Source organism: Protopterus annectens, chromosome 3.part0 (assembly GCF_019279795.1).
Source record: "Protopterus annectens isolate FY-2018-M chromosome 3.part0, PAN1.0, whole genome shotgun sequence".
Lineage (NCBI taxonomy): Eukaryota > Metazoa > Chordata > Ceratodontiformes > Protopteridae > Protopterus > Protopterus annectens.
The window spans coordinates 394,734,561-394,762,456 of record NC_056731.1 but is presented as its reverse complement, the minus strand read 5'-3'; the positions used below and the strand labels follow the sequence as shown (position 1 = coordinate 394,762,456).

General features: G+C 41.7%; 1 protein-coding gene across 1 annotated transcript in view; it reads left to right on the top strand.

The window, feature by feature from the left end:
• AVL9 (AVL9 cell migration associated) overlaps window positions 1-27,896 on the top strand; it is a 1,171,768-nt gene that overhangs the window by 423,264 nt on the left and 720,608 nt on the right. Inside the window, exon 5 of the mRNA XM_044064846.1 lies at window positions 24,779-24,868. Within this exon, the coding sequence (XP_043920781.1) occupies window positions 24,779-24,868 (90 nt within the window). The remainder of the gene's footprint in view (window positions 1-24,778; window positions 24,869-27,896) is intronic.

The window sequence follows — 27,896 nt, the reverse complement described above, 5'->3', positions numbered from 1 at the left end:
TTCTTGGTCCATTTTTTCTTCAGCCCTACAGATATGTGCACTTTTTGTGACTGAACCAATCCTGACAAAGTTGTTGGCTCTTTATACTGATTTCTGTTACAGGGACTACAAAGCAATTTAAGGGTCATGTTAGAACAAAGACAAATTTGTGGTATTCACTGTCTCCATTATGCACACTAAATGTGAGAAAATTACTTTAACCCAGCAAAAAAATGCAAAAAGCAGGCTTTCTCGTACAGTTGAAAAAAAATTCTCACATTTGTCTTTTTGCTCTCCACTGTGGACAGTTGGCAGTCCAACTTGCCTGGAGTCAAGAGTGTGACAAGTAACATATTTCTGGCAAGCATTAATGAGTTATCCTGAGATGTTCAGCATTATAGCACTGCTACAGTAACCTAAACTGTATGGGACATTCTTCCAAGAATTGGACCAAATGGCCAACTTCAAAAGTTTTAGGGTACCTTCCACACATCTTACCACTGTCCATCTTACCACTCTCAGTGGCTAGAGCACCAAAACTTTTGAATTTTCTTACCACCAAAGAATCCACTCCCCTGCATGCTTCATGTGATCGAATGATAATGCATTACCAAGGCTGGCAGATGAGTCTTCCATTGGGGATTTCCTTCTATTTTTTTCAGTTTTTGGAGAGAAAATTGTTCCTTTTCTATCAGAAGGTAAGACTACAAGCTTGAACTGTTATTTTCAGCGGTGGTCACTAAAAGTATTTCCTCAGAATCATTATTTTTATTTTTTTATTTTTTGGAGGGAAAGGTCCTGTTTTTGTGAAGAAATGGTTCACTTTTCTATCAAATTCTATGCCAAGGGGAAAGGATTAGTGTGTCTGAGTGCAGATGCAGCCTTCCCCTTGGCATCTCGGCTCCTGGAGTCTTTGCTCTGACTCCCCCGTCGGGACAGAGGGGGGACGACTCCTACTGGCACTTCTGAGGATGTCCATTTTCCTTTGGCCTTTGACATGGTGGAGAGGGTTTTCTTGGTGTCATCGAGACCCTTGACCATCTTGTTCTCGAACTGCACTCAGACTCCCTCTGTTTTGGGTACCGCCCCGACCATCCTGCCATCTCAGGGACAGCCTGCTGCCATTTTGCCTCAGGAAGCTCCCGCTTGGGAGCAGCAGGACATTGGCGAGTCCTCCCCAGAGATTCCCACTGAGGAGATCCCTCACAAACAGACGTGCAAAAGGAGGCACTTGGACTCCCTGCTAGAGTCCTTTACTGAAGACACTGATTTGGAGGAAGGGGATGGTTCCCCCGGTCACCCACCTTCTCCTCCTCCATCATAGGGGGTGGACTGCCCAAAAACCTACCTTGGACGAATCTGTGTTCCTCGAGGCATTCGACACAAGCTCATCAACTTCCTGGGTATCCTCTCCCACAGATCCCTTAGTGGACCTCATAACATCTCAGGCGTGGAAGGAACCGGACATGGTGGAGCCCATCCCTAAGCTCCATGATAAAGTCTTAGCCCCCCTTCAGACAGGCATTCTGGAACAAAGGGTCCCTGGTTGATGCTATGGTAGTGACAGCTGCTACAAAGATGAGCTCACCTAGGAGAGCTCTTCAGTCCATCCTTCTGACTGAGAGTCAAGGGCGATGGACTGATTTGGGAAGTGGTTGTATGCTTCAGCAACTTTTTTGTAAGAGCATTGAATTACATGGCACATGTGATTCGGCTGCAGCAAGATTTAATAAAGAAGATCGCTGAGTCTACCCCTGATGGTGGCAACGCACACTCCAGGACAGTCCAACATTCTAGCGGACAGGCTCAGCAGGTCTATCATGATGCCTTAAGAGTGATCTCTGAATTGTTCACTGGCTGAGCAGATCTTTCAAAAGTGGATCGCCCTTGCTGTGATCTTTTCGCATATCCTTCCAACACAAAATGCAGCAGGTTCTTTGCTCTGAACCCCTCTCGGGGGAAGCCCCCAGAGACACTTTGATTCAAGCTTGGCCTCCCGGCCTTCTTTATGCTTATCTTCCTCTGCCCTTGATTTCAAATTTTCTTCAGAAAGCTCGCAGGCTGGGGAGCTTTGTGATCCTCATCACTCCATTCTGGCCTACCAAGTCTGGTTTCCCTCTCTATGGTCTCATCTAGTAGTTCTACCATGGATGATGGATCCAGTTACCAATCTCATTTCTCATCTCTCAGGGATTCCTCATCCAGACCTGGACACCAGTTCCCATGATTATTAGGACTCCTGGGTTATCTTCTCCCATTAAAAGCATTTTGGTGGCGGCTCACAAGTCTTCCACCAGGAGGGTATACCGTAGTAAGTGGAAACATTTCTCAGTATGCATAAGATTCCTTTACTGCTCCAGTGTCTGTGGTATTGGAATTTTTGGCAGGGATTTTTCAGCAAGGTGCCAGTTCCTCCACTGTCAAAGTCCAACTAACTGCAATTTCTAATTTTCATGTGGGAGAAAATATGATTTCATTGATCTCTTCTAAACTTTGCAAGGCCTTCCTTAAGTGTACCTTTCTTTTGAGACCCCCCCCCCCCCGGTGAAGGACTCTACACCTCTGTGGGACCTTACATTAGTGCTTCAGGCTTTAGTCTCACCTCCCTTTGAACCTTCAGCTTCAGTAGATTTGCAGTATCTATCTTGGAAGACTGCTTTTTAGTTGCCTTTACTTCTGATAGGAGAGTGTCAGAACTCCAAGCATTATCTATCAAGGTTCCTTATATGATTTTTCTTGAAGATGGGGTATCTTTACGTAATAACCCATCCTTTCTCCCCAATGTAGCGTCAGAACCCAATATTAATCAGACAATCAATCTTCCAGTCTTTTTCCCAAATTTTCAAAATAAAGGAGAATACAAATTACATTTGCTGGACATGCATAGACAATTACGGTTCTTTTTGCACAGGACAAAAGCTTTTTGTAAGTCTGACCAACTTTTTATTTCTTACTCAAAACCCTTTTTAGGGAAACCAATCTCCAAAGTTACGATTGCCCACTAGATTTCCCAGTGCATTATTTGGGCGTACTCTGTCAGGGGAATTTCCCCGCCAGGTCAGATAAAAGCTCATTCTACCAGATCTGTGGCTACTTCAGCGGCTTTTTGGTCCAGGGTGTCATTGATTGGTATTTGTTCTGCAGCTACTTGGTCCTCATCTCATACCTTCATTTCACATTATAAATTGGACATCATATCCAGGAACAGAGCATCTTTTGGCTCCACCGTGCTCCGGAATATCCTTCCATGATGGCTTCCCAGGTGTATAGTAGCTGGGGACTGTGTCCCAAAGGTTGAAGACCAAATGAAGTCAACTACTTCAGATAAAGAAGTTATGTACTCGCCATAATGTTTCATCTGAGGAGTTGTACTTCATTTGTCTTCAACAATCACCCCCTCCTTCCCCCGACCTTGTCAGTATTGTGCTGGCTATATATATATGGTAGGTGGACACCTCAGGGATCTTCTTTGCCATGTGGTAGCTCAGGAAATTTGGGTTGCCAGTAGTGGTAAGGTCTTGTTGGGTCTGGTATGTCTTATGTTTGAGCAGCAAACTCGATTTGAAGGGAGGAAGGAGACAGGGGGAATTATGGGTAAGGGAAGGAGCTTGGAGCTCGGATCAGATGCTAGTTATGCAGCCAAGTCAGATCCAATACGGATCCGTAACCCACAGGTTGAAGAGAAATGAAGTACAACTACTCAGATGGAACATTACGGTGTGCACACAACTTCTTTATCATGACTAATGAAAATATCACAGTACTGGCTGGACATACTTGTTTTATTCCACACTATTTTCACATCTTCTCCAATCCAACCATTTATGTTTAATTTCACGTAATTTTTCTCATATATTGATTTCATAATTTGTAATATTTTGTCACTTATGTTCATGTTGGATATTATCATATGCTTTACTTACATCATCTATCATAACCTTTACTTCTACTTTTTATTAATAATGTCATCAGTTACTTCTCTTATTAACCACAACTTCTGACTTCCTTTTCTACCAAACAAATTTTGATCATATAACCTTTCCATTTTACATTGTACTCTTTTAGTTGTCATTCTCATAAAAAATTATAATCCATATTATTTAACATTATAGATCTCCAATTATTTATCTCCTCTGTATTACCATTCTCAAACATAATTTTTCCCACCCCTGTACAAATTTCCTTGTACTTAAACCTTGTTTCCATCCATTCATTTATAACTTGTATAAATACATTTTTTGCCATTCTTCCATTTCTTTTTACATATTATATTCAATCCCAATCCTGCGGCTGAATTTTTGTTAATGTTTTTCATAATCTCATTCAATTCATTTATATTTATTTTTTCTAAATATTCATTGACTTCTTTATTAAACTTCTCACTATATTAACAAACCAAATAAAGCAGGAAATAGGCCTTCAAAGGAATAAAATACAGACTTCAAATGCAGTATATATACTAGTGCTGCCAATTAAACAAAATTACATATAATTGAAAGAAATTAAGACAACATTCCAAATTTAAAGAGACATACACAATTCATAATATTTCTGTCAACTAAATGACAATAAATAACTATCAAATTAGCTTTAAATATTAGTTAAATGTTTAAATTAACCTCTAAATTTAACCCTCGAGGCTTTAGTGTTCCATATTTTAAGATAAATCTACTTTCTAAATTCAATAGACTTTTAAATAATTACAAAAAAAAGCATTATTAGGTTTTGCCAAAGCAAAAAAAAAATAATGATCTACAGACCCTTTATGTGTTTTTTGAAATGTTCATATATCGGACTGCTAGTTCTAGCATTACGTACATCCCCAATATGTTCTAGTATACGTCTTTTTAGTTGTCGCTTTGTCTAACCAATATAATATTTCGGTACTAAACAGTCACAACCAATAATGTAAACTACACCACAAGAACAGCAATTAAATTTGCTTTCAGCATAATATTTAACCCCATTTATAGCACTGCCTGATAGATTCTTAACCCTCCTACATATCTTACATTTACCACATTGAAACATGCCAACTTGTTTTTCAAAATTTGACATACTTTTATCATTCCCAAAGTGTCTAAATTTTAATATCTCTTTTAGATTAGAATATAATATCAGACAAAATATCAGAAAATAAAGAAAATTTTGTAACAAAAAATATCCTATCTTCCTTATCTATGTCCTTCTGAGTAATAGTATTAGATGTCTGAGTAGTATGATATTTCTGATCACACTCAAACTTTGCACGATTTTTCCTTAATGAAGCTTCCAAATAACCTCTGTCTATTAGCCTTTCACAAACTGAGTCAAATTCAATGGTTTAAATTAATTTTATGTTTATTAATACTGTATGTAAATTCTAAGCCAAATTTATTTTTAATTATAAATGATGTACGTGGACCTTCACCTAAAACCTAATGCATCTTTTGGAGGTAATTATTTACTTAATATACTGTATTCCATTTTTCCTCTTTTCCTCATTTCTTCTACACATTTTAAAAATATTTTTTGTATTTCTTTGTAAATTGTATCCACCAAATAGTCCAATTTTCATAAAAAGTGTCATACTAATATGTTGTTTCCATAATTCTACAAACTCTATTCTCTACTTTATCCAATTCTTTTTCACTAATTTTAATTCCTTTCCCTATTTTAATATATTCCTCATGTTCATGAACCATGTGATCAGAAAATCCAGTAATTTTATTCCTTTTTGAGTAATTTTTAAACTTTCTGATATTAAGAAGTAATCAGTTTCTGTCTTAATTTCATTTCTTTATAAGTCCAGTGTTTATTTTCCCATAATTTAATTGTCCACTTAATAATTTCTGTAACCATTTTAACATCACAGACTTTCTTTTTATTTCTTAGATTACAGTTAGTCACCTGCCATTATTATATCGATATTCGCACACACACACACACACACACACACACACACACACACACACACACACACACACACAAACAATTCAATATATTTTTTTCTTTTTTTGTCACGTATGCATATAAGGCTGTAACCGTATATACATGTTTTTCCCATCTCAAATTGACTATAGTTATTCTCTCTAGTTCTGCTATAGTTATATCTAATATCTTTATATTTTTTTACATAATATACATATACCTGAACATGTTTTTTTACCTATATTCCAAATAACAGTACCATTCCAAAGCCTTTGTGTTTGCACTGTTTCCTCTACTGTTAACACTCTGTCTTCCAACACTGTTCTTTGAGCATCTACAGCAGCACACCAATATGTAATATTAATTCTCCTCTTAATATTTTTCATACTGTTCACATTTAAAGCTAGAATTTTCAGCTTTATGGAACAGTAATGTAAAATAAATGTTTATCCCTTCCCTTTCTTATTTTGTCATACCATTATATTTTTTAACTTTCTTTTTCTGTCCCTCACTCTCTTTCCTATTGAATTTTTCTTGCCTTTTACTATATACCACTCTGTGTCTTCTTCCCTTGTCTCATCTGTTTCCTTTTTTTGTATCTTTTTATTTTTCTTTTATTTCAAAAGCAACTTCTACATTTTTTGGTTGTAGTGTGTCTTCCTGTACAGCATCCTTTTCTCTGTTTTTCATTTAATATTTCTTTTTTTATTTTTATTGTCTTGTGTTCCTATTTCATACTGTAACAATGAATGTCCTGCATTACCATATTTTTGACACTTCAATTCATATCGCTTTGCATTGTGACCTGTCTGACTACATAAATAACATTTTTATCACACTCATTAATTAAGTTATCATCTTTTCCACAAAACGTAGCATGTTTTAGGTTGTCCTCTGTACTTAACAAACCTTTTGTTACCATGAGCATTTGTAATACTAGGTATGTATATCATATTGTTATTTTCCATTTTTAAAATTACTCCACATTCCCATCCCCCAGTCCATAGTCCTCTTTCATCATATATTTTAGTAGTGTCCGTCACTTCTTTACACATTGTCCACAAATATTCTTTCAGTTCTTTTGCTTCCACTTCATTTCAAAATTGAATCAAACCCTTTTTTTTTTGTCTAAAAAAGGGTTGCATAACATATTCTTACTATAGAAAGGCTGTTTTCTTTTTTTTTTATAACCCCCCCCCCACAAAATTTTCCATAACGTGACCAGTTTCAAATATCAAGTCACAAAATCTTTCTTTGTTAATTAAAATTAATGCTCTTATCTGTTCCTCTTTAACACCCAGTGGTACTATAACATTGTCAAACGCCTCATGTCTGTCCAAACCTCCTTGTTGTGTTACTGCTTCACCTAAATACATTTCTTCTTTGTTTCTTTTATTTTCATCTCCTCTTTTGTCATTTCTCCCACTGTTTCAGCATAAGACTGTTTCTCTGTCACCTTTTCCTCTTCTATTCTTTCCATAGTCTCACTTCAGTATACCTCAGCTACACTTTGCAGTTCACTCTGGTTTATCATCTCATCCAGATAAACATCCTGCAACCCTCCCCGACTGGAGGGTTGAAATAATGCATTTTTTCACAGTTTCTGTCAATTCAAACAGATTTTTCTGGAAAATTTGTTGCAAATCCATTTCCAGCTCTGCATTCACCTCCATTTCCTTCTCAAACTCCTCTGCGTGTGAAAACAATGTTCTCTCTGCTCCCAAATCATTTCAGAATATTTCTGGTAGATATTCTACTATTTTTTCATAATTTTCAGTACTTTTCACAACTGTTTCACTTTGGCTTATTGCCTCCGTGTTTCCTCCCTATTTCTCTGGGGTGCCTCTTTGCCTGGACCGGAAACAGGAGTGAGTTGTGTCGCATACAAACTTGTTCTCCTACTACCAAGAGTAGGTGAAGTTCCCTGATGTCCTGGCCAAATTTACCCTAGGAGTATAAACATCACCTTGGGTCTAGTAACCCAGTGGGGGTAACCCGATCAGCAAAGAATACGTTAAAAAAATAATAAACATGCATGTGTAAGCCATAACAATGGATTTGATTGGCAAAATCAGTTTGTGGCCATCAGTGCCAATGGCTGAACTACATTTATTTATTTACTCATTGTGTATTTTTTTCGTTATTGACCTTGCTTTCTGTGCTTTATTTTTGTATTGCTTACTGGCCTAGGTAATGGCTAAAAAGTGTCCTGTACCATCTCACTTCATTTGGTTAGCTAACAAAAATAAATGCATGTGAAGATTAATGTCTGTGTGTGAAAAAGAGTCTTCAGAAATATTATGGTGAGCAAGAAGTAGCTGGCAACAAGAATTTTATGTAAAAAGGGCAAGTATGTTTGTTTAACTGGGGTAGAGCACTGATGTTTATGGACTATTTTCAAGTTCAGATTGAGGATGCAAATTTCAAATATAACAATGTATTCGGTGTCATAGTGGGCATATAACAAAGTTTAGAAAGTTATAACTTGAAAAAGTAAGTATACATCACAATATAAATGTGGCCATTTAACACAAGTCCAATAAACAGGAAGAGCAGCAATAAGTAAAGTATAATTAATGGTCTTTGTAAATATTAAACTGTAAACTTTTTTAACAAATGTATTTACAGTATGTTCAGAAGAATAATATTTTGGGGTGCATTGTGAGGTGATGGGTTATGCATTTTCAAGTGAAGAGTAGAGAAGTAATTAGGATAAGGAGTTGGGGGCTAGGAAAATTAGGTGTTTAATTTGGATTAGCGTTGGAAGTACACATCTTGAGATTAAGGTTGTTATATTGTTGCTTAAAAATATTTGCATTTGCCACCTTTAAATAAGGCATTTGCTGCTTTCTACATTTGTGCAATGTTTCAGTGTACTGTGATGGTGGGTGGATGTGGTTTCCCCAGATCTATGGAGCTAGTACTGAGGAGTGATCTGTACTGTAGAGCTTATTATGAGGAGTTCACAAGCTGGGAGTAAAAGGTGAGTAATGATCTCAAATTGTATGTAGTGATCTTCTTAGTGTGGTGGCAAAGAGGGGAAATGTGTCTAAATTAAGATAGTTACAAGATAAGTGAGGCTATGAGAAATGTGGATCTGTGTTTGATAAGAAACCACTTTGCTAACTACAAAGTGTGGTGCAGAAATGCTCTTTGTTGGGGGACAGGGTCAGCAGATATTATTGGGTGTAGCTTAAAGAGATGCTTCATCCTTTTAGATTGAGGAAACACTGTTTTCAAGTTGAGGGATCATGACTCATTTTCTTGTTACTAGCAAGAAAAGGATTTTTTAACCTTTGCTTTTGTAACTTAAACATGTTGTTGAAAGTAAAGATTGAGTTCAAGCCAGATACTGGATTTCTGCACTGTTCCAGTTGTTTATCGTTATAGAGAATGTTTCTTTTTTCTGGTTTTGGATCGTTTTGAGATGGTACAGAGTAGCACAGATGTTTTACATTGAGGATAAGTCTTAATTTGCAAAACCACTGAGAGTTGATCTTGTAGTTTGCCCTTTATTTTGTTTCAGGAGTTATTAGCCCTTTAAATCAGCAAGTCCTCTCTTTGTAGAATAGTTAGCTTGGTCAACAGGTAATTTGTAAATGAACAGAGGGAAAAGAGTGTGTGAAAGAGTTTAGCCATCTGGGACTCCTTTGACATGTGACATGTAGTGGAAAGAGGAGTTTCCAAGTAAAACTTTTTTTCAATCTGTGCAGGTCTTTGAACCATTGTATTGTATTGCTACTAATTCTTACCTGAAGCAGAGAGTCTAAAAGGAGTAAGCAGTCTGCTAAGGCAAAGGTCTTATTAAGTTCATTGAGGATTGTACCCACTAATAGGCCTTTGTCCATGTTTTTACACTCTAACAGACAATAGTTGTCAAGTGTATTTCTGCCAGACCCAGCCCAGAAGACAAGTTGAGGATGATGAGTATATGATAGTATTGGAAGGACCATATAACTGTGTGTATGCATGTTTTACAAATCTTTTGCCTGATCTGGGTAATATTGAAGGTGATCTGAAGCCATTTATTCTTGTTAGTTTGGATATTTTAGGGACTGGCTTGACTGTGATATTTTCCATTCTTAAGCGATGATTTTAATTTTGAGACAGTGGCTGTACATATGATTAAGGGACAGAAACAAAGCTGACCATACTGTCTTTATCCCCCTACTGTAGTAAAACTGCCTTTACTCTCTTCATCCCCTACAGAAACAAAACTCCCATTCTCACACCTCCACATTCCCCCTGCCCAATTATTTCACCATGCATATTATCCACCTTCACTGTCGTAGTCAATATTCACTATCAACCATTCCCATACAGTCCCACTCATAACATAAAAGCTCCCCATACCACAGATCTGCTACTAGTCTTTCAGAATTCCTCCAACATGTTTCATCACAGTTACCTTATTGTCACTGCTGCACACCCAGACCTTAAAACTGGCTCTCAGAAAACTTTTACAGCTGTATGCTTTTCCTTTCTGCAGTTCTTCATATGCCAGCCCTCCACACCTTCCGTATGTAGCTTCAGTATGTTGTTTGCATACACAATGCTGTCATAAAAAGGCCAGATAATGCCATTTCAAATAAATTCTAATTCTGACAATGTGCAGCTGTGAATTCTGTGAAAAAAAAGTGGTTACCGATTTCCTTTCTTGTCCTGATGTAATATTTATTTATGTATTTATCATTTGTTAACTGGGTTAGTCCAGCTGACCCAAAGGCTCGTTTTCAGTGGAGACCCGAGGAGAAAAGCTCCAAATAAAAAATAGATAAACAAGACATTACCATGCATACATTCAAAAAAAGCAACAGTATTAAATTCAAGCCCGAGCCAGACCAAGACTTACACCCTCTCCCCTGGATTTTCAAGGGCTGGCGAGAGCTCACCTGACACCGCCAGAACCGCAACACTTTCCAGTGTGCCAGTTGCTCTCTCTGGGTGAAGCCATTCCAGGGTGCCCTGCCCTTTACAAAGAAAGAGAACTATCCCAGGGACCTCCACTGGCTTTTCTAGGATCATTTGCATCACTGAGCTGGATGCCACAAAGCACCCATTTCCACCGCTTTGGATTCGAGGATCTTAACCGGACTCCCTTTCAATCCTGCCCATCCCTTAAGAACGGTGCTAGCCTATTTCTCTCAGGACTGACTGACCCATGTTCAAGTGCTGTTCACATGAAACCCTTCTCTACTCCACTTTGGCTTTCAAAGCTCTCGTTTGAATACTTGCTGCTACCACCAAGATCTGCACCCATAGCATCTCAACCCAGGTTCTCGCCCTGGGCTTCAGTGCCACCGTGCTGTCCATCCTACTCGTCGCTGCATAGCCCCCTTGGCTCCCAGCGCCAGCAATGGATGGATATGTACCCAACACTTCAGTGCCATCCATTCTCAGGGCTAGTTGATTCAGCAGGTGAGTTGTGACACACTACTTGGCTGATTCCAACTTCAAATATACTTTTATGAACAGTGAGTTTAGTCCCATTCTGTTCATTAACTTAACAGATTCAGCCAATTGCTCCAGCATTGTGGCACCAGAGTCAATTTTTCCAAATCCAAACCTGCAAGGTTTTCATTTAAAACGACCAGAACCAGAATATCGCGCTGTTATGCAGATGAACATAATGTAGCCTGAATTGTGTTGTAACTTCTGGTTTCAGCAAATTTCTCCTCCCATCTTTACCCCAAGTAGCTTGCACTGCCTGGCTTTCTCCTCCCCTAGAGAGAGCTAGGTCTGACTGTATGCATGCCTGATATTTGACTGTGATCAAATAAAACAACGCCCAGAATGTAATGCAGCTTGCTACTGTGCACATGTAGTATCCTTCTCTGACAAGCCATAATGTTAAGTTGTCAATCTCACCTTCATTCTTGCTGGATGGGTTCGGAGCCGATCCTCGGCTCCAACTCGGCCAATACTAAAGTTTGAGAGCTAATTCCACCGGCTCGATGCTCCCCTATATCCCACAATGCTAGACGGTAACTACTCAGATCTCGTTTGCCGCTTAGCTGCGAGGTGCTTTCTTCTACCTGCTCTGGCAGGTTAGTGAGTTTTTTCTAGTTAAAAACTTCAAATATCTACCCCTATCCTTTTTAGTTTAGTTTAGTTTATAGTACAGGGTATCCTTTTAGTTTAAATCGGGTCTCCCTCATTTTTATCCCCTTTTATTCCCTTTTAACTTCTAGGCCTTTGGCCCACTCCCCTTTTTTCCCTTGTCATTTAAGTGTGATTGGGTTTTTTCTTTTGGTTAAAGGGTGTGTCTGTGTCCTTTCATATACAGTCTTTTAGGATGTCTAAAGACTCCAATGTCTCAGGCTTCAAGAAGTGTGACTCGTGCTGTCAGAAAATGTCTCTGACAGACGGTCACACTTCTTGTGTCTATTGCCTGGGACCTTTGCACCTGCAGGACTCCTGTGATGTTTGCCATGCATTCAGCCTGAGAGTCCTGCAGGAACGCAAAAATAAACTTATTCTTCAAGGCTTATTAAAGCCTGAAGGTCCCTCAACCCAGTCTGCGTCGGGGAAGCCTTCAAAGAGTTCCAGGCCGTCGGCTCCAGCTTCAGAGTCGTCTGCTGGGAGCATCAAGGCTGCTTTGACATCGGCTCCGGCTGGAGTCGTTGTTTCGAAGACTCAAACTGTTACCTTGGCTCCGGCTGGAGCCGAGGTTGCCAAGACTCAGTCGGCTCCGATAGTCTTATCGGAGCCACCTTCAAAGAAGAGGTCAAGGTCCCCTTCCATCGGCTCCATCCACTCGGACCTGGGATCCCCTCTTCTGTTGGAGCGGAGCCATAGGTCCCATTCCTCTCGGTTCTCCAGGCTGTCCGACCATGACTTACAATGGTGGTGAGTAGACTTCTCAAGTCCGAGGCACTGGCCCAAATGCTGCATAGCCCTACTCAACAGTCAGCGGCGATTCCCATCCCTGCTTCTGTTCCTCCTCCGACTCCTTTGAGTTCGGAGCCGGGGCTCGTCGGAGCCGTGGCTGTCGGTGCATTGGAGCCGATACCCTCCCTTTCGGCTCCGTCGTCTGCTCTGATTTCCTCTTTGGAGGGATCTCGGCACCGAGCTTCCCTCGTCGGCTCCGAGGGGGCGAGTGGCATTGGACCCTTGTCCGACCCCGTTCTCCCTCTCGGAGCGTCGGCACTGGTGAGTTTGGCTTTGACATCGGCCTCAGAGCCGTCCCTGTCAGTGCCGGGGGGGGGTCCTTGACACCTCAGAGCGGGGACCTTCGGCCTTGGCTGATCGGGGCGCCTTCGAGGTCATGCGGAGCGTGCTAGACCCCGTGTCTATCCCACAGTCGGCTCCGTCAGCTCCTCCCTCTTCAGTGCCTGCGGTGATTTCTAACCACCCCCTCGTACCAGACCGTAGAGAGCCAGCCCCTCAGGTTTCCCCATTGGGAATATCCTCTTCTTCCGAGGCTTCTCCTGATCTGGCAGGGGAACCCCCTCGGAAGAGACAGTGCAAGAGGAAGCACATTGACTCCCCTGAGTCTATCACCTCTGACACCTACTTGGAGGAATCTGAAGGTTCCCCTCGGTCCCCCTCTGAGGATATCTCTTTTGCTGACATCCTTGAAATCCTTAAACAAAGGGGGAACTGGCCCGCCCTTAACCCTTCAGAGGGCGAGTCAGTCTACCTTGAGGCGTTTGGCTCTCGCCCTTCCACCTCCTGGGTGTCTCCTCCTTTTGACCCCCTCATGGAAGTGGTGGCAAGGAAGGCTTGGACGGCCCCTGATTTGGTGGAACCTACCCCAAGGAGGCCGTCAAAATTTATTACTGCCCCAAAAGAGAAACAGTTCTTATCCAAAGGTGTCTCTGTTGATGCCATGGTGGTGGCCGCAGCCACTAAGAAGGAATTAGCCGATCCTTCGGTACCCGTCCATCCTCTTAACAAGGAGTCTAGGACCATGGACAGGTATGGTAAGCGGATGTTTTCCTCAGCGACCTTTGCCATGCGGTCGCTGAACTACTTGTGTCACTTCACCCATCTCCAGAGGGATTTACTCAAGGATATGGGTGAGGCTATGCAGGATCCAACAGCTGAGGGGTTCCAAGACAAAATGAACTCCCAGTTGGCAACCCTGAATTCGATTGCCAACTCCTCCATGCGGCTTATCTCATATGCGGCTGATGGGGCGAGTAGGGCCGCAGGCACAGGTGTAGCTTTACGACGCCACGCCTGGATGCAGCTGTGCAATTTTGTGGACCCTTTAGAGGCGTCCTTCACCAATTCCCCCTTTGATGGCTCAATGTTGTTTGGACCTCAGGTGAAGGATACATTGACTAGGTGTGAGCAGGAAGGTAAGACTCTCTCTGCAGTGGGAGTCAGTTTTTCTACCCCTTCCAGACCTTATCCCAAAGGTCAGAGGGGGGGGGGGAGGATGTAGTTCCGCAAACCACAAGGAGTCTCATCTGACACACAAAGTTGATTCCCCTCTAGAGGCAGAGGGGGAAACAACAATAGACACTGCCCTAGGGGCAGAGGTGGTCCGCAAAACCAGGGTAGCAGAGAGACTTTCTCTGATAAACCCTTTCAGCATCCCTGAGGAGCTGCCCACCTTCGGAGGCAGTCGGGGGAAGATTATCACTGTACCCAAAAGCCTGGCTTTCCCTCACTCAAGACAAATGGGTACAGTCAATCATATCCGAGGGTTACAAAATCCCCTTTATTCACATCCCATTCCAACCCAAAGGATCCTTTCCAGACATTCCATCCAGTCTAAGGGAACAAGCAGCGTTAGAAATATCAAAGCTGCTGTCAAAAAGAGCTATCCAGCCAGTCCCAGCAGACCAGCAAGGATCCGGAATCTACTCCAAATTCTTTTTGGTACCAAAAAAAAACAGGGGACTGGAGACCAATACTGGATCTCAGCAAGCTAAATAAGTATGTGAAGAAAACAAAATTCCGGATGGTCACGCTACAGTCCATTCTACCCTTCTTGGGTCAGGACAATTGGATGTGCTCAATTAGACCTTCAGGATGCGTACTACCATATCAAAATGCACAGACGCTCCAGGAGGTTTCTCCGCTTCAGGCTGGGAGCCAGTCACTACCAGTTCAGAGCCCTGCCCTTTGGTCTCACTACAGCCCCCGAGTGTTCACCAAATGTATGGCAGTGGTCGCGGCTCACTTGAGACGTCAAGGATTCCAGGTGTTTCCATATTTGGACGACTGGCTCCTTACCGCCACCACCAGGCATCAACTTCTTCTATCCAGAGACTTCACCATCCAAACTTGCCAAGCTCTAGGCATTTCAATAAATTTCGAAAAATCTGCCTTGTCACCTTGTCAATCTATTACCTTTATAGGCGCCACCTTAGACACAGTTCATCTTTCCGCCAGACTAACAGAGCAAAGAGTATCCGATATCCGCAAACAAGTTTACTTTCTGCTTCAATGCAACAAGATCAAAGTCAGGGTAGTCCTGAAGGTATTAGGACTCATGGCGGCTACTATTACACTCCTCCCCTTAGTTCGTTTTCACATGCGGATCCTCCAGTGGATGCTGTTTTCTCAATGGTCCTTCCAACAGCTCCCGATGTCTCACATCATCCTGCTAACCTAATCATGCAAGAATCACCTGTCTTGGTGGATGACATCACCTCAAGTTCTCCAGGGCAGACCCTTCATCCCCCCCCCCAATTGCCACGGTGACGACAGATGCCTCCCTGATCGGGTGAGGGGGGCATTATCAGGGCAGGACAGTCCAGGGCACGTGGCAATCTTTTGACTGCCACTTGCACATAAATTTCTTAGAGATGGGAGCAGTGCTTTTAGCGTTGCAAGCCCTTCAGGACTCTCTTCCCACAGGGACTATTGCAATTCAGACGGACAACATGTCCGTAGTGTGGTACATCAACAAACAGGGTGGAAGCAAGTCCTACCCCTTATGTCGAGAGGCACTCAGACTTTGGCAGTGGGCGATTTCTTCTCAGCGTTTTCTGATAGCAACGCACATTCCCGGGAAGTCCAACGTGATTGCGAACAAGTTGAGCAGGGCTATTCTCTTGCCTCACGAGTGGTCTCTAAAAAAATCAGTGCTGGAAGAAATCTTTCGAAGATGGGGCCGGCCTTGCTGTGATCTTTTTGCTACTCCCCAAAACAGCAAGTGTCACGACTTCTTCACCCTCTTCCCTTTACCAGGCCAACCCAACAGAGATGCTCTAGTCCACGATTGGCCCCGGGGACTTCTGTATGCTTTCCCCCCCTTTCAACTGATCTCTCAATTAATTCAGAAAGCTATCACCTCGAGAGTCACTATGATCCTCATTGCCCCTTACTGGCCTCGACAGATATGGTTTCCGTTCCTGCATCATCATCTCTTGGAGCAGCCTTGGCATCTGGACCCAGTGCCAGATCTTTTGACCCACCAGTCGGGCCAGCTGCACCACTCCCTCCAATCTCTCAACCTCACAGCATGGTTTCTCTGATTCCTACCCTAGCCAGGCTTCCCTTAATCTCTCATTCGGTCCGTAACATCCTGATAGCCTCTCACAAGTCTTCTACCAGAAGGATTTACAATAGTAAGTGGAAGCGTTTTTCCTTCTGGGCAGCATCAAAAAATATAGACCCCTTCACTGCACCTATCCAGTCTATCTTAGACTTCCTGGCAGAGCTCTTTCATTTAGGCTCTTCCTCATCTACCATTAGAGTACAACTAGCTGCTATATCTAATTTTCATGTAGGTGTCTCGGACTCCAGTATCATGTCCCATAAACTCTGCAAAGCCTTTCTAAGAGGTGTGTTTTTGCTCAAGCCCCCAATCAAAGATTCCCCACCTCTGTGGGACTTGAATTTAGTCCTAGCATCCTTGATTCTCCCCCCCTTCGAACCTGCGGCTTCATGCCCTCTTAAGTTGCTCTCATGGAAAACACTTTTTCTAGTAGCCATAACATCAGCTAGAAGGGTATCTGAAACTTCATGCTCTTTGCAGTCGTCCTCCTTACTTAGTTTTCCATAAAGACAGGGTGTCCCTCCAGACTAATCCATCCTTCTTGCCTAAGGTTTCCTCTGAGGCAAACCTAACTCAGACTATCGATCTCCCCATCTTCTTCCCTGATTATTCCAACAGGTCAGAACAAAAGTTACATTTTCTAGGTGTTCAAACCCCTTTTTTTTGCGGCTAAAAGTTTGGGAAACTCCACTTTCCCCCTTTTTTCGGGAAAAAATTGGGTTCCATTTTTAAGGCCCTTTAAGTGGGTTTTTTAAAAATTTTCCCCACAGAAAAAGAACCAAAATGCCTTAAATAGATATTCAAACCCCATTAGTCTTGTCTTTTGGCACTTCCCTTCCCTTTTGACAGCCATGGGTTTTCCCATTTTTCCTTCAAATTGGTTCCTCCAAAACCTAATTTGGTTCCATGTTCTTCTTTCCATGACCAATGCTGGGGGTCCCCCCCACAAAAATAAAATTTTAAATTTGAATTTGACCTCCAAACGTTATTTTGTTTCCTTTGTTTTTCTTTGCCCTCCCCCCAGCCTGGGAAAAGAAGAATTTTGGGGCTTATTTGGGGTTTTTTACTTTTTCCCCCCTTTTCTCCCCTTTTTTTTTGTGGAGTTCATCTGGGTTCCTTTCTTTTTCCCCTTAAAAGAAATGCTTGGTTTTTATAAAAAAATTTTTAGTACTTTTGGGATTAGGGGGGTAGGGGGGAATTTTCCCCACTTTGATTTTGGGAGTCGGGGAGGGGGCTAAATCCAAAAAAAAGAAACCTCTGGAACGTTTTAGGTCAAAATTTTCCCTTTCCCCTTTTTAAAAATCAAAATTATGTCCCTTTTTTTCCCTTACACTTCGTCCACCCTTTTAGCCCCCATGTTTTTTGGTTTTTTTTTTTAATTTTAATGGATAATTTAAAAAAAGGACCTTTACTTTTGAAGTTTTGGGGAACAAAGAAAAAAAACTTTATTTCAGCATTTTTCCCACCCATTTTACCTACAAATTTTTTTCATAAATCCTCTTTCCCTCCTCAATATTTTGATTTAACCCTTTCAACATGTGAATGCCCAGCCCAACCCACATCCCCAAAATGGGTTTTACAACTAATTCCAGGTTTTAAAAAGCCGTACTGGTTCATTTGGGGGGCAAAAAATACAAAAATAAACCCCTTCCCTTGTCAAAATCCCCATCTTTTCCATTATTTTTTAAAACTTTCCTTCCCCATTTATTTTTAAGATTCCCAAAACTTTCCCCCACGCGGGTGACCAAAAGGGGAACTAACAAAGATTTAACAGTCCCCTAAAATCCCTGAACTAAAAATAATGCATTTACCCAAATTATGTTGAAACCCTTCCCGCCCACATTTTTTGTCTTATTTATAATTCCTTTAAAAAACTGCCCAAAGTAAATAACCTGTAAATAAATTTAATGTGTCTAAAAAAACTTTTGCTACCAAGGTTGCCAAATGGGGCTGTACCGGTGAAAAGCAGAGAAACTTGAACAAAATATAAAGGAAATAAACCCCCCCCTTGTTTTATTTTTTAATAAATTTTAAATGTTTGTCCAAATATTTTTAAGCTTCCCTTTCCTCTCTTAAAATTTTTCGTTAATTTCCGGGCATCCCCGTTAGTGTTAAAAGTGGATTGGGAGCCAAATCACTTTAAGAAGGAAACTTAACATCAACTAAGGAAAATATTTTTTTGGGGGTTTTTTTTTTTTTTTTAAAAATTTTGGGAGAAGGCAAAGAAAAAAAATTTAAAACAAAGGCTTCCCCCCCTTTTTCCCCAACTTTTCCCGTTAGAACCCCAGGAACATGGCCACGGTTGGAGTTTTTTTTATTGAGATGAACCTTTTAAAAAACAAAAAAACCAGGGCCCAAATTCCATACCTACATTCTTTGGAAATTTGGGGAAAAAAAGGGGAAACCCCTTAAAAAAGGGGTGAATCCCCCAGAAAAATAAAATTTCCAGAGAATTTTGTTGGGGGGCTAACTCTCCCCTGGTTTAATATAAAATTATTTTTTTTTTGTGTTTTATGTTTGTTTTAAAATAAAAACATTTGGGAGGTTTCTTTTAAACCCATAACTCTAACCATTTCCCTTTAAGCCCCCTTTTTTTTGGGAAAATATTAAAGTTTCTATATCCCGAAAACTTTATAAAAATTTCCTAGCTTGAAGAAGGTTTTTCCCGCAATTCTTTTCCAAAGGATTTTAAAAAGACCCCTTTTTTTGTGTTTTATAATTTGTTCTTAATTTATTCCCCTGTTTTGTGGTTTTTTAATATTAGCTTTGCGTCAGATTTCTGTTAAGAAGAAAAAATACATCCATTTTTGGGCAAAATTTGGGCTTTCAATTTGGGCGATTCAACCCATTTTATCCGTTGGGTTGAGGGGGATTAGTTCACATCAAAAAAGAAAAGGGAAATTTGTTTCTTCTCTCAATTCGAGTCCAATTTATGCTTCCCGGGGGGAAACAAAATAAGGTCTCTGGGATTTCTGTAGGGGGTGGGACAAAAGTGCCGGCGCCTTCCCCAGTTTTTTCCCCACCATAGAAAAGTTGAAGTGCCGGTTGGCTTTGGATTTTTTATTTAAATTTTTGCCGAGTTCTTCTAAGACCCGGGGGAAAAGTTTTTCTTGCCCCAGAACGGTGTAGAAAAAAGGTTTGATTTTTTTTGGGAAAAAAATCCCAAGTTTCTTTTGTGATTTTGTTTTTGGGGCCCAGAGGTTGGCTGGCCCTTTCAGTTTATCCCTTAAAGGAAAGGGGTTTTTCGGTTAGCTTTAAAGGGGCAAATTTTTCCGTGGTCCCCCCTTTAAAAGGAAAGGGGAAAACCTAGGGTAAAAAGCGGAGGGGGCTTTGAGGGGGTAGCCTCTAGAGCGTGCCCGGTGGTTTTTTGAGGGCCCCTTTAGGGGCAAGTCAGGCTGAGGGGGCTTCTCAGGTTACTATACTCTCCTCCCTTCCTAAGGTGGCTAGGCCCTCTCCTTCTGTTTCTAAGGCTTCTCCCAGGGGCAGGCCAGGTTTAGCTTCAGTTGGTGTTACCCCTAGCTCTTCAGGTACTATGCCCAAGAAGCATATGCTTAAAATGGCAGAAGATTTGATTACTTTGATTAGGGGTTCTATGCCCCCTCCTGCTAAGAGACCTAGGGTGGAGCCTGAGCTGGGGGGTTTTGAGCAAGCTTCAGATGTTTCAGAATCTTCGGCTGAAGACTTGCAGGAGTACTCTCCTTATTCTGATTCTGATGTGGATGATTCTACTCCTTCTGCTACTCCTCCTGAGGATTTTTCTTTTTCAGAAACTCTTCATTCCATGAGGGAGCATTTTAAGTGGGAGGGTCAGGACTTCTCTGATTCCAGGAAACGGCTTAGGGAATTTCTGTTTTACCCCAGCATAGGCCTTTGGCTATACCTCCTGAATTGGATAAAGTGGAAGATGTTTTTACAGAGGCTTCTCTTAATCCTGATTCTTTGCCTCCTGCTCCTGTTAAGCCGGATAGGTATTACAGGGTGCCTGAAGTTCACAAGTATCTTTTAAGAGTCCTAGGGCAGACCCAAAACTGTTAGCCAGGGGCCTAAGGTGTTAAGGCTTCTGTTGTTAAGAATCCGTTCCTACAGACAAGGAGGCTAGGGCCTTGGATAGATGGGGAAAGAAAGTTTATACTTCTTCCACTCTTGCTATGAGGGCTCTGAATTGCCAGTTTCACATGTTGAAATACCAAAACTATCTCCTTTCACAATTGAAGTCTAAGGTTGATGCTCTGGCAGTAGGTATTGATTGTAAAGAGTTGCAAGATTTAGTACATGTTTCTGAACAAGTAGGTAAAGCATTCTTTGCAATGTGGTTTTGATGCTGTACAGGCCTCTGCCTAGGGTGGCTGCCACTGGGACTGTTCTTCGCAGGCACGCCTGGCTGAGGGATCAGAATTTGTCTGAACATGTTAAAACAAGGATTTTAGATGCTCCTTTACAATCTGACGTGTTGTTTGGTCCTCCTGTTGAGACAGTCTTAAAGAAAATGGAAGACAAGGCTAAGTCTATGCAGACTGTTAAAGATTTTTTGCAGGTCCAGCCTCCAAAGTTTAGTAGAAATTGGCCTACTAAGGGGTGGACGATCCTTCTTATGATTCCCAGTCTAGGGGTAGATCTAGACGTGGTTCAGGCCTAGAACAGGGAGTTCTCCTGCACAGGCTTTGGGTGAGGGCAGGGGTCAGTCCTTTCGTAAGCAGACCCAATGACCTACCTTTTCAGCTGCCAGAGCCTGCTCGTCTGGCAGCACCTTTGGGAGGAAGGTTGGCACTTTTCAAAGAAAATTGGAGTTTAATTACCCAGGACAGATGGGTATTGGATATCATACACCACGGCTACAGGTTTTATTTCCATACCTTGCCTCCTTTCAAAGGCATGCCAGACGTTCCTCCTCAACAAAGAATAGAGGCTCACAAACAGGTTTCTCTGTTGCTCCAACTAGGGGCCCTACAGCCGGTCCCTCTGCCAGAAGTGGGCCTAGGATTTTATTCTCGCCTGTTCCTAGTACCAAAGAAGGGGAACATGTGGAGACCAATTTTGGATTTATCTATCCTCGACACTTATCTGGACATTCCCAAGTTCAAGATGTTGACGTTGCAGCAGCTTTTACCTCTGCTGGGCAAAGATCATTGGATGGTAACTTTGGATCTCAAGGAGGCTTACCTTCATGTTCCTATCAGACTCAGTTGCAGAAAGTATCATGCTGAGCTGGGACTTCACTATCAGTTCTCTGCATTGCCCTTTGGCTTATCTATCATGCTTCAGAGTGTTCACGAAAGTTCTGGCTCCAGTGATAGCTTTCTTCAGACTAAAAGGAATACAGATCTATCCTTATTTGGACGACTGCCTAATTCTGGCTCAAGGAAGGGAAGAGCTTCTTCATCATTTGGAATATGTGATAGCAGTGCTAAGATGCCTAGGGTATTCTGTGAACTTAAATAAAGTCCAGTCTAGTACCCTCTCAAGACATGTGCTTTCTGGGTGTGAGACTGAATACAGCAGCCCAGATGGCCTTTTTAACCCCGGACAAACAAAAGAGTCTATCCCTTTACTTCCATCAACTATCTCATCAGTCCGGGCTGACTGCAAGGACAGTCCTTCAAGCCTTAGGGTTCATGGCATCTTGTATTCTGGTGCTTCCCAATGCCAAACTGCATATGAGGAAGCTACTATGGTATCTCAAAAATGTATGAACACAGCACTGCCAGGATCTGGACACTGTCATTCAAATAATACCTTGCATTCAGAAGGAATTTTTGTGGTGGGCTCAGGAATGTCACCTAAACAAGGGACTCTCTGTGACCCGGCCAGAGGCAAGTCAGATTTTAACGACAGATGCCTCAGACAAAGCTTGGGGAGCACCTCTAAATGGAAAGTGGATACAAAACAAGTGGCCTGTCAGACTACAACATCTACATATCAACATGAAGGAGATGTTAGCAGTCCAGTTTGCATTAATAGCTTTCAAGGAATTCCTTCTTCCAGGACAGGTGTTGATTCTAACAGACAACACAACTGTCATGTGGTACGTCAACAAGCAAGGGGGAACGCATTCTTATCCTCTATGCAGGCAAGCAATGATTTTGTGGGAGACTGCTCTCAGTTTACAGCTCAATCTTCAGGCGAGGTTTCTGCCAGGAGCACAGAACTCCTTAGCAGATGTGTTGAGCAGACTAATTATGGATCCCCACGAGTGGAAATTGGATCCTCATGTATTTCAGAAATTGACAGTGTCATGGGGAACTCCAGACATAGATCTGTTCGCTTCTCCACTAAACCATCAGCTGCCAAAGTTTTGCACGAAAAGGTTTCATCCCACAGCTTGGAGAGTGGATGCTCTTTCTTTCATTTGGAGCAATCTTCATGTGTATGCCTTTCCACCCCTGCCTCTCCTCCCAAAGGTACTTCTGAAGGTCAGACAGGACAAGCCAAGGATGATTTTAATAGCTCCAGATTGGCCTCGACAGCACTGGTACCCATTACTAAGAAGTCTAGTACGGAAGCCTCCATGGCCTTTGCCTTCGATTCCACACCTGTTGTCACAGGAGGACAGCCATTTGCTCAATGTCAAGCTTCACTCTCTGCACCTAACAGCCTGGCATATTCTGTTTTGAACCATAATGGGCCTCCACTTCCTCAGCAAGTTTTGAATGTTATTTTGGAAGCTAGAAGGCCTAGTACAAGGAAAGTGTACGCTGATAAATGGAAGAGATTTTTATTTTGGAGTGCAGCAAAGATTTTGATGTTTCTGAGCCTAATTTGTGTGTGGCTCTTCAATATCTTACTGAGTTACTAGACAAAGGTTTGTCTTTCTCTTCTATTAAAGTTCATGCTGCAGCAATTTCAGCTCACTATGATTGCGACCCGCCATTGTTTTCTCATCCTTTGTTCAAGCAATTTCTTAGAGGGGCAAAGAATATAAGACCCCCACGAAGAGCTCCTACTCCTGCTTGGGATCTCAATTTTGTGTTGGAGAAACTCACTCTACAACCTTTTGAGCCTGCAGCTACTGCTGAGTTGAAATATTTATCATGGAAGACTGCTTTTTTGTTGGCCATTACCTCTGCAAGAAGGGTTTCTGAATTACAGGCCCTTATGGCAGTTGAGCCTTTCTTGATTTTCCATAAGGATAGGGTATCATTATGTACTAATCCTTCCTTTATGCCTAAGGTGGTTTCTAGTGTGGCTTTACACCAGACTATTCATTTGCCTACTTTTTATGCAAATCCCCAAAATAAGGGGGAAAAGATTTTGCACACTTTGGATGTACACAGGCAGTTGCTATTATTTGGACAGAACTAAAGGGTTCAGGCAGTCTCAGCAGTTGTTTGTTTCTTTTGCTTTGAGTTCTCAGGGCAAGCCTGTGTCAAAACAAACTATTTCTAAGTGGATTGGGTTTTGCATTGCTTTCTGTTATTCCCATCATGGCAAGGAGGTTCCAGCTGGGATTAGGCCTCATTCCACTAGGGCTACTGCCACTTCAACAGCTTTTTTGAGGGGAGTGGCAACCAAAGATATTTTGGAGGCAGCTACTTGGAGTTCTGTGCATACTTTCTCTAGGCATTATCACCTGCCACTTTACTCTAAGTCCAGGGCTGGTTTTGCCACTGCGGTTTTGCAGGGCATTTTGGCAGCTCCTGCTTCCTTATAGTTAGCCATCCTCCCTTACCTCTGCTTTGGGATTCTACCCAAGTGTAAGGACTGCAGCAATGTGAGATGAAGAACATAGTACAGTTTTGTACCTACCATAAATGTAGATGTTCGAAGATCCACATTGCTGCAGTCCAATTTACCCTCCCTCCTTCCCCTCTGTAATTGTAGGTGGTTGTGTGGGTTGGGTTGTACATATTGTGTATATTGTATATATTGTACATATAGTTAGTGCAAGGGTGGTTGGTTTTTTGTTTGCTGTCTTTTGGTTTTGACCTTTATTTTTAAGATCTTCTGACATCTGGGGCAAGAAAAGACTGAGGATATGGCGCCGGTCATGCGCATTTGTACCCTGACGTCCTGACGTCAGTTAAATGCGCCCTGACCGACGTCAGCCTTATACTTTGATATTCGGGCCAACCGTGGACAGCGGACTACCCAAGTGTAAGGACTGCAGCAATGTGGATCTTCGAACATCTACATTTATGGTAGGTACAAAACTGTACTTTACTGCACAGGAGACTCTCTCACATGCACACATTTTCTCTCTCTCTCTTTCACACACACACACACACACACACACACACACACACAGTCTCACAAACTCATTCTTGGCAAGTCTAGCTGCAGGCAGTTTGGGCTACTTAAGGTATGGCAAATTCAGGAATGAGTTTCCTTAATTGAATTGATGAGTAAATTATTGACAAAGTAATGAATATCATTTCATTAACTTGTATGGTTGACCAGAATGCAGGACCTGACTACATTTTTTTTCTCTTGTAGCCTTTGTATGGATTGCTGCAGGCCAAGCTTCAGCTCATTACTCATGCCTATTTTGAGGAAAAGGATTTTTCTCAAATATCAATTTTGAAGGTAAAAGTCTAATGTATGACAGTTGAACATTTTAGGGAATAGTACTTTCTGTTTTGAATTTGCTGTATCTTCTTTAGTAAAAATGAAACTGGTTTTATGTTGTACATTTTTTCTATCATTTTGTTAAATATGTCTAGATGAGTCAGTAAATCAAAGGTCTAAAAGAATTAAATGGTCTTGTACTAAACTCTCAAAGTCTAAAGATATGTAGTTTGGTCCAGAATTGTTGCCTTCAACTGTGGAACGTGAAATTGCTGTTGAGGGTGTAGATGTTAAGGACCCAGGTATTCTAATTCTTAAGATCTCCTTCTAGTCTCATGTTGCAGTATTCATAACTGCCCACAGCAAAGGATATCCGGCCAGTATACCAAAGTCTTAGGAGCAGGGGTATATGCAGCGTTTGATGTCAGAGCCGTAAACCGACATTGGCTATAAATGTGATGGCTGCACGTACCCACTTCAGAGCTTTTTCTCCCACGGTGATCGTCGGACCTCGGATCGCCAGCTATGGGAAGCAGTTCGCTTGTTTGACTCAGCTGTCTGCTACAGACAAGTACCCTTCTGGGTTTTTTGGGTACATATTAATTAGCCTTTCAGATGTACATGTCAACTAGAAAGGGGAAGTGTGCTTGTGGGAGACAAATTTCTCCCAAGGACATGAATAATAAGTGCCTATTCTGTTTAGGGGAGGCCTACGATCATACATCTTATGAAATTTGTAAATCTTTCATGCCTAAAACTCTCCGCAGCTGTCTGGCTGCACTAAAACTATATCTACAAGACCAGAGACTCCAGCGTCTGGCGTTAGGAATGGAGGGGCGGGGTAGGTACCTCTGACAAGCCGCCTCAGAAGAAGGCCAGAAAAGTTAGGCTCGATGCCCATGCTGTACCTCAGGAGTTCGGTGAGACTCTCGAGGTAAATGATTGCCCAGGGTCCCATCGGATATCCTTTTCTTAGCCTGAATCAGGAACCATGGTGGAAGCCATTTCAGCAGGAACAATGAGTATGTCCACTGAGGTAGATCTGCCATCAGCTCCTGATGGCGAAGGGGAACCACAGCTCGTGGCATCGGACAGGCCTACCCCCCACTCTGCCATCCTCCCAGATGTCTGTTTCTAAAGCAACTGACCCTTCCACTCCTCTGAAGAGGAAACTGAAATTAAAACATACAGAACAGCAATCTGCACTTGAGTGGGAAGTTTTCTCCCAAAGTATGTTCAAGGCATTCCAGGCCCTCCAGTCGCAGGTACAAGTGCAGGCCTTAGATGAATCAGAGGAAGAATACTCCTCCTCCTCTGAAGAATCCCTGACTTACTGCTCTCAAATTGAATCTCCGCTGTGGAACGTAAAATTGCTGTTGAGGTTATAGATGTTAAGGACCCATGTGTTCTAATTCTTAAGTTATAATTGGAGGGCATACCCAAAATGGCCATCTTTAAAGTTTGTCTCTAGGGTACATGACATTTGAGTACACTGCAGTTCATCAAAATGTAGTTCAGTGAAACTAATGAATACATTATAACACACCCATCACATCTCGGGAACAGGCTTTAACATGGGTCGTGCAAGAGGGTAGGGAAAGTCCGATAATCATCACTCACCACATGATTAATTGAGATTCTGTGAACTGATTTTTTACTATTCTGATCTTGGTTATATAGCATATGAAGAAAGGTATGGCATCTGCCAGTTGCATGTCATATTGTGTATGTCAGGCAACACCTCATTACTGAGACCCAAAAAAGGAATTGCTTCATTTTTTATGATATTTCTCTATGGCAATTTATATAAAGCAGTGCTACAATTTACAGCAGACCTAGGCCAGTACACTCTACTGCACTGCTTCAGAAATGTAGAGTGATTTACACATTATAGCAAGATGCACTACTCAGAGTTGTCCCTTGTGCACATACTTGTTAATGACACCTGCCCTTACCCAAGGTAAATGCTCAGATGTTATTCACCTCTCAGGGATCCAGATACATCCACCTCTGAATAGCTGGTGCTCATCTGTAGAGCACTAGTAAAAGTTGGGATAATACTTTTACCTACAGTATCCCTTTCCAGTGAAACCAACAACCTACAGACCGCAGCTGGTAAAGCTATGCCTTACTGAATGATTATATGCATGCATACATAAATAAAATGCTACTTTCCATTATATATAAAAGTACAGTTGCTCCACCTGTGGAGTTGTAGAATAGAATAAACTCATGGAAAAATTAGGTAAAATGAGCATGTGAAATTAAGATTGAAGGCTTTATACAAATTCACTGCCATAGATAATCTTGTAATGTAGACTTGTAGTTCTTGGGTTGTTGTCATTAAGATAGTCGTATAATCTCTACATGATCAAGTTTATAGTGTTTAAATGACTTGATACTGTGTGCAAAACTGATGCTTTATTCTGATGTCCACAGTGTTACATATATATAAGAGCTGTCTTTCTCATAAATATTCCTGCTACTGGAAGGTAGCAGATTGTGGTGAGTGCTGTAATTAGGTTTTTTAACCTGAAAATGTATATGAAAGTGTTACTTTTCCTGATTATGAGCTCTAGATTTGTGTGATTATAGTCTTGCACTTGGCACAAATCTGGTAAAAAGCACCACAAGCAGTGAGGGCTTGGAAGATTAGCTGTACATAAAATTCTTAGGTTTGATCACCAAACTATGTTTGTCTAAATTGCTTTCCATCTCTCAAATGCTTGTAGAAAATGAACCTGTTGAGACTAGCAGTCCGGAGGATGACATAAGCTTCAAGCTGTTCCCACTTATAGTGCTTGGCAGTTGGAATGAAATGTTGGCATTGCTGCAAAGAACATTTAGTGTACTGTGATGCCAGATGACACAGACAGTACAAGTAAGGATCTTTATTTGTCGTGTAGCTAATACATAAGCACTTACACTTTGGCAGTTTCTCAATAAAGAACTAAAAAAGAGGTAATTTAAACAGTTGAACTGGCTAGAAAAAGCTGGAGACATTATGTCAAATACATTGCCAGAGATGCAGGAAACGAGGTAAGAA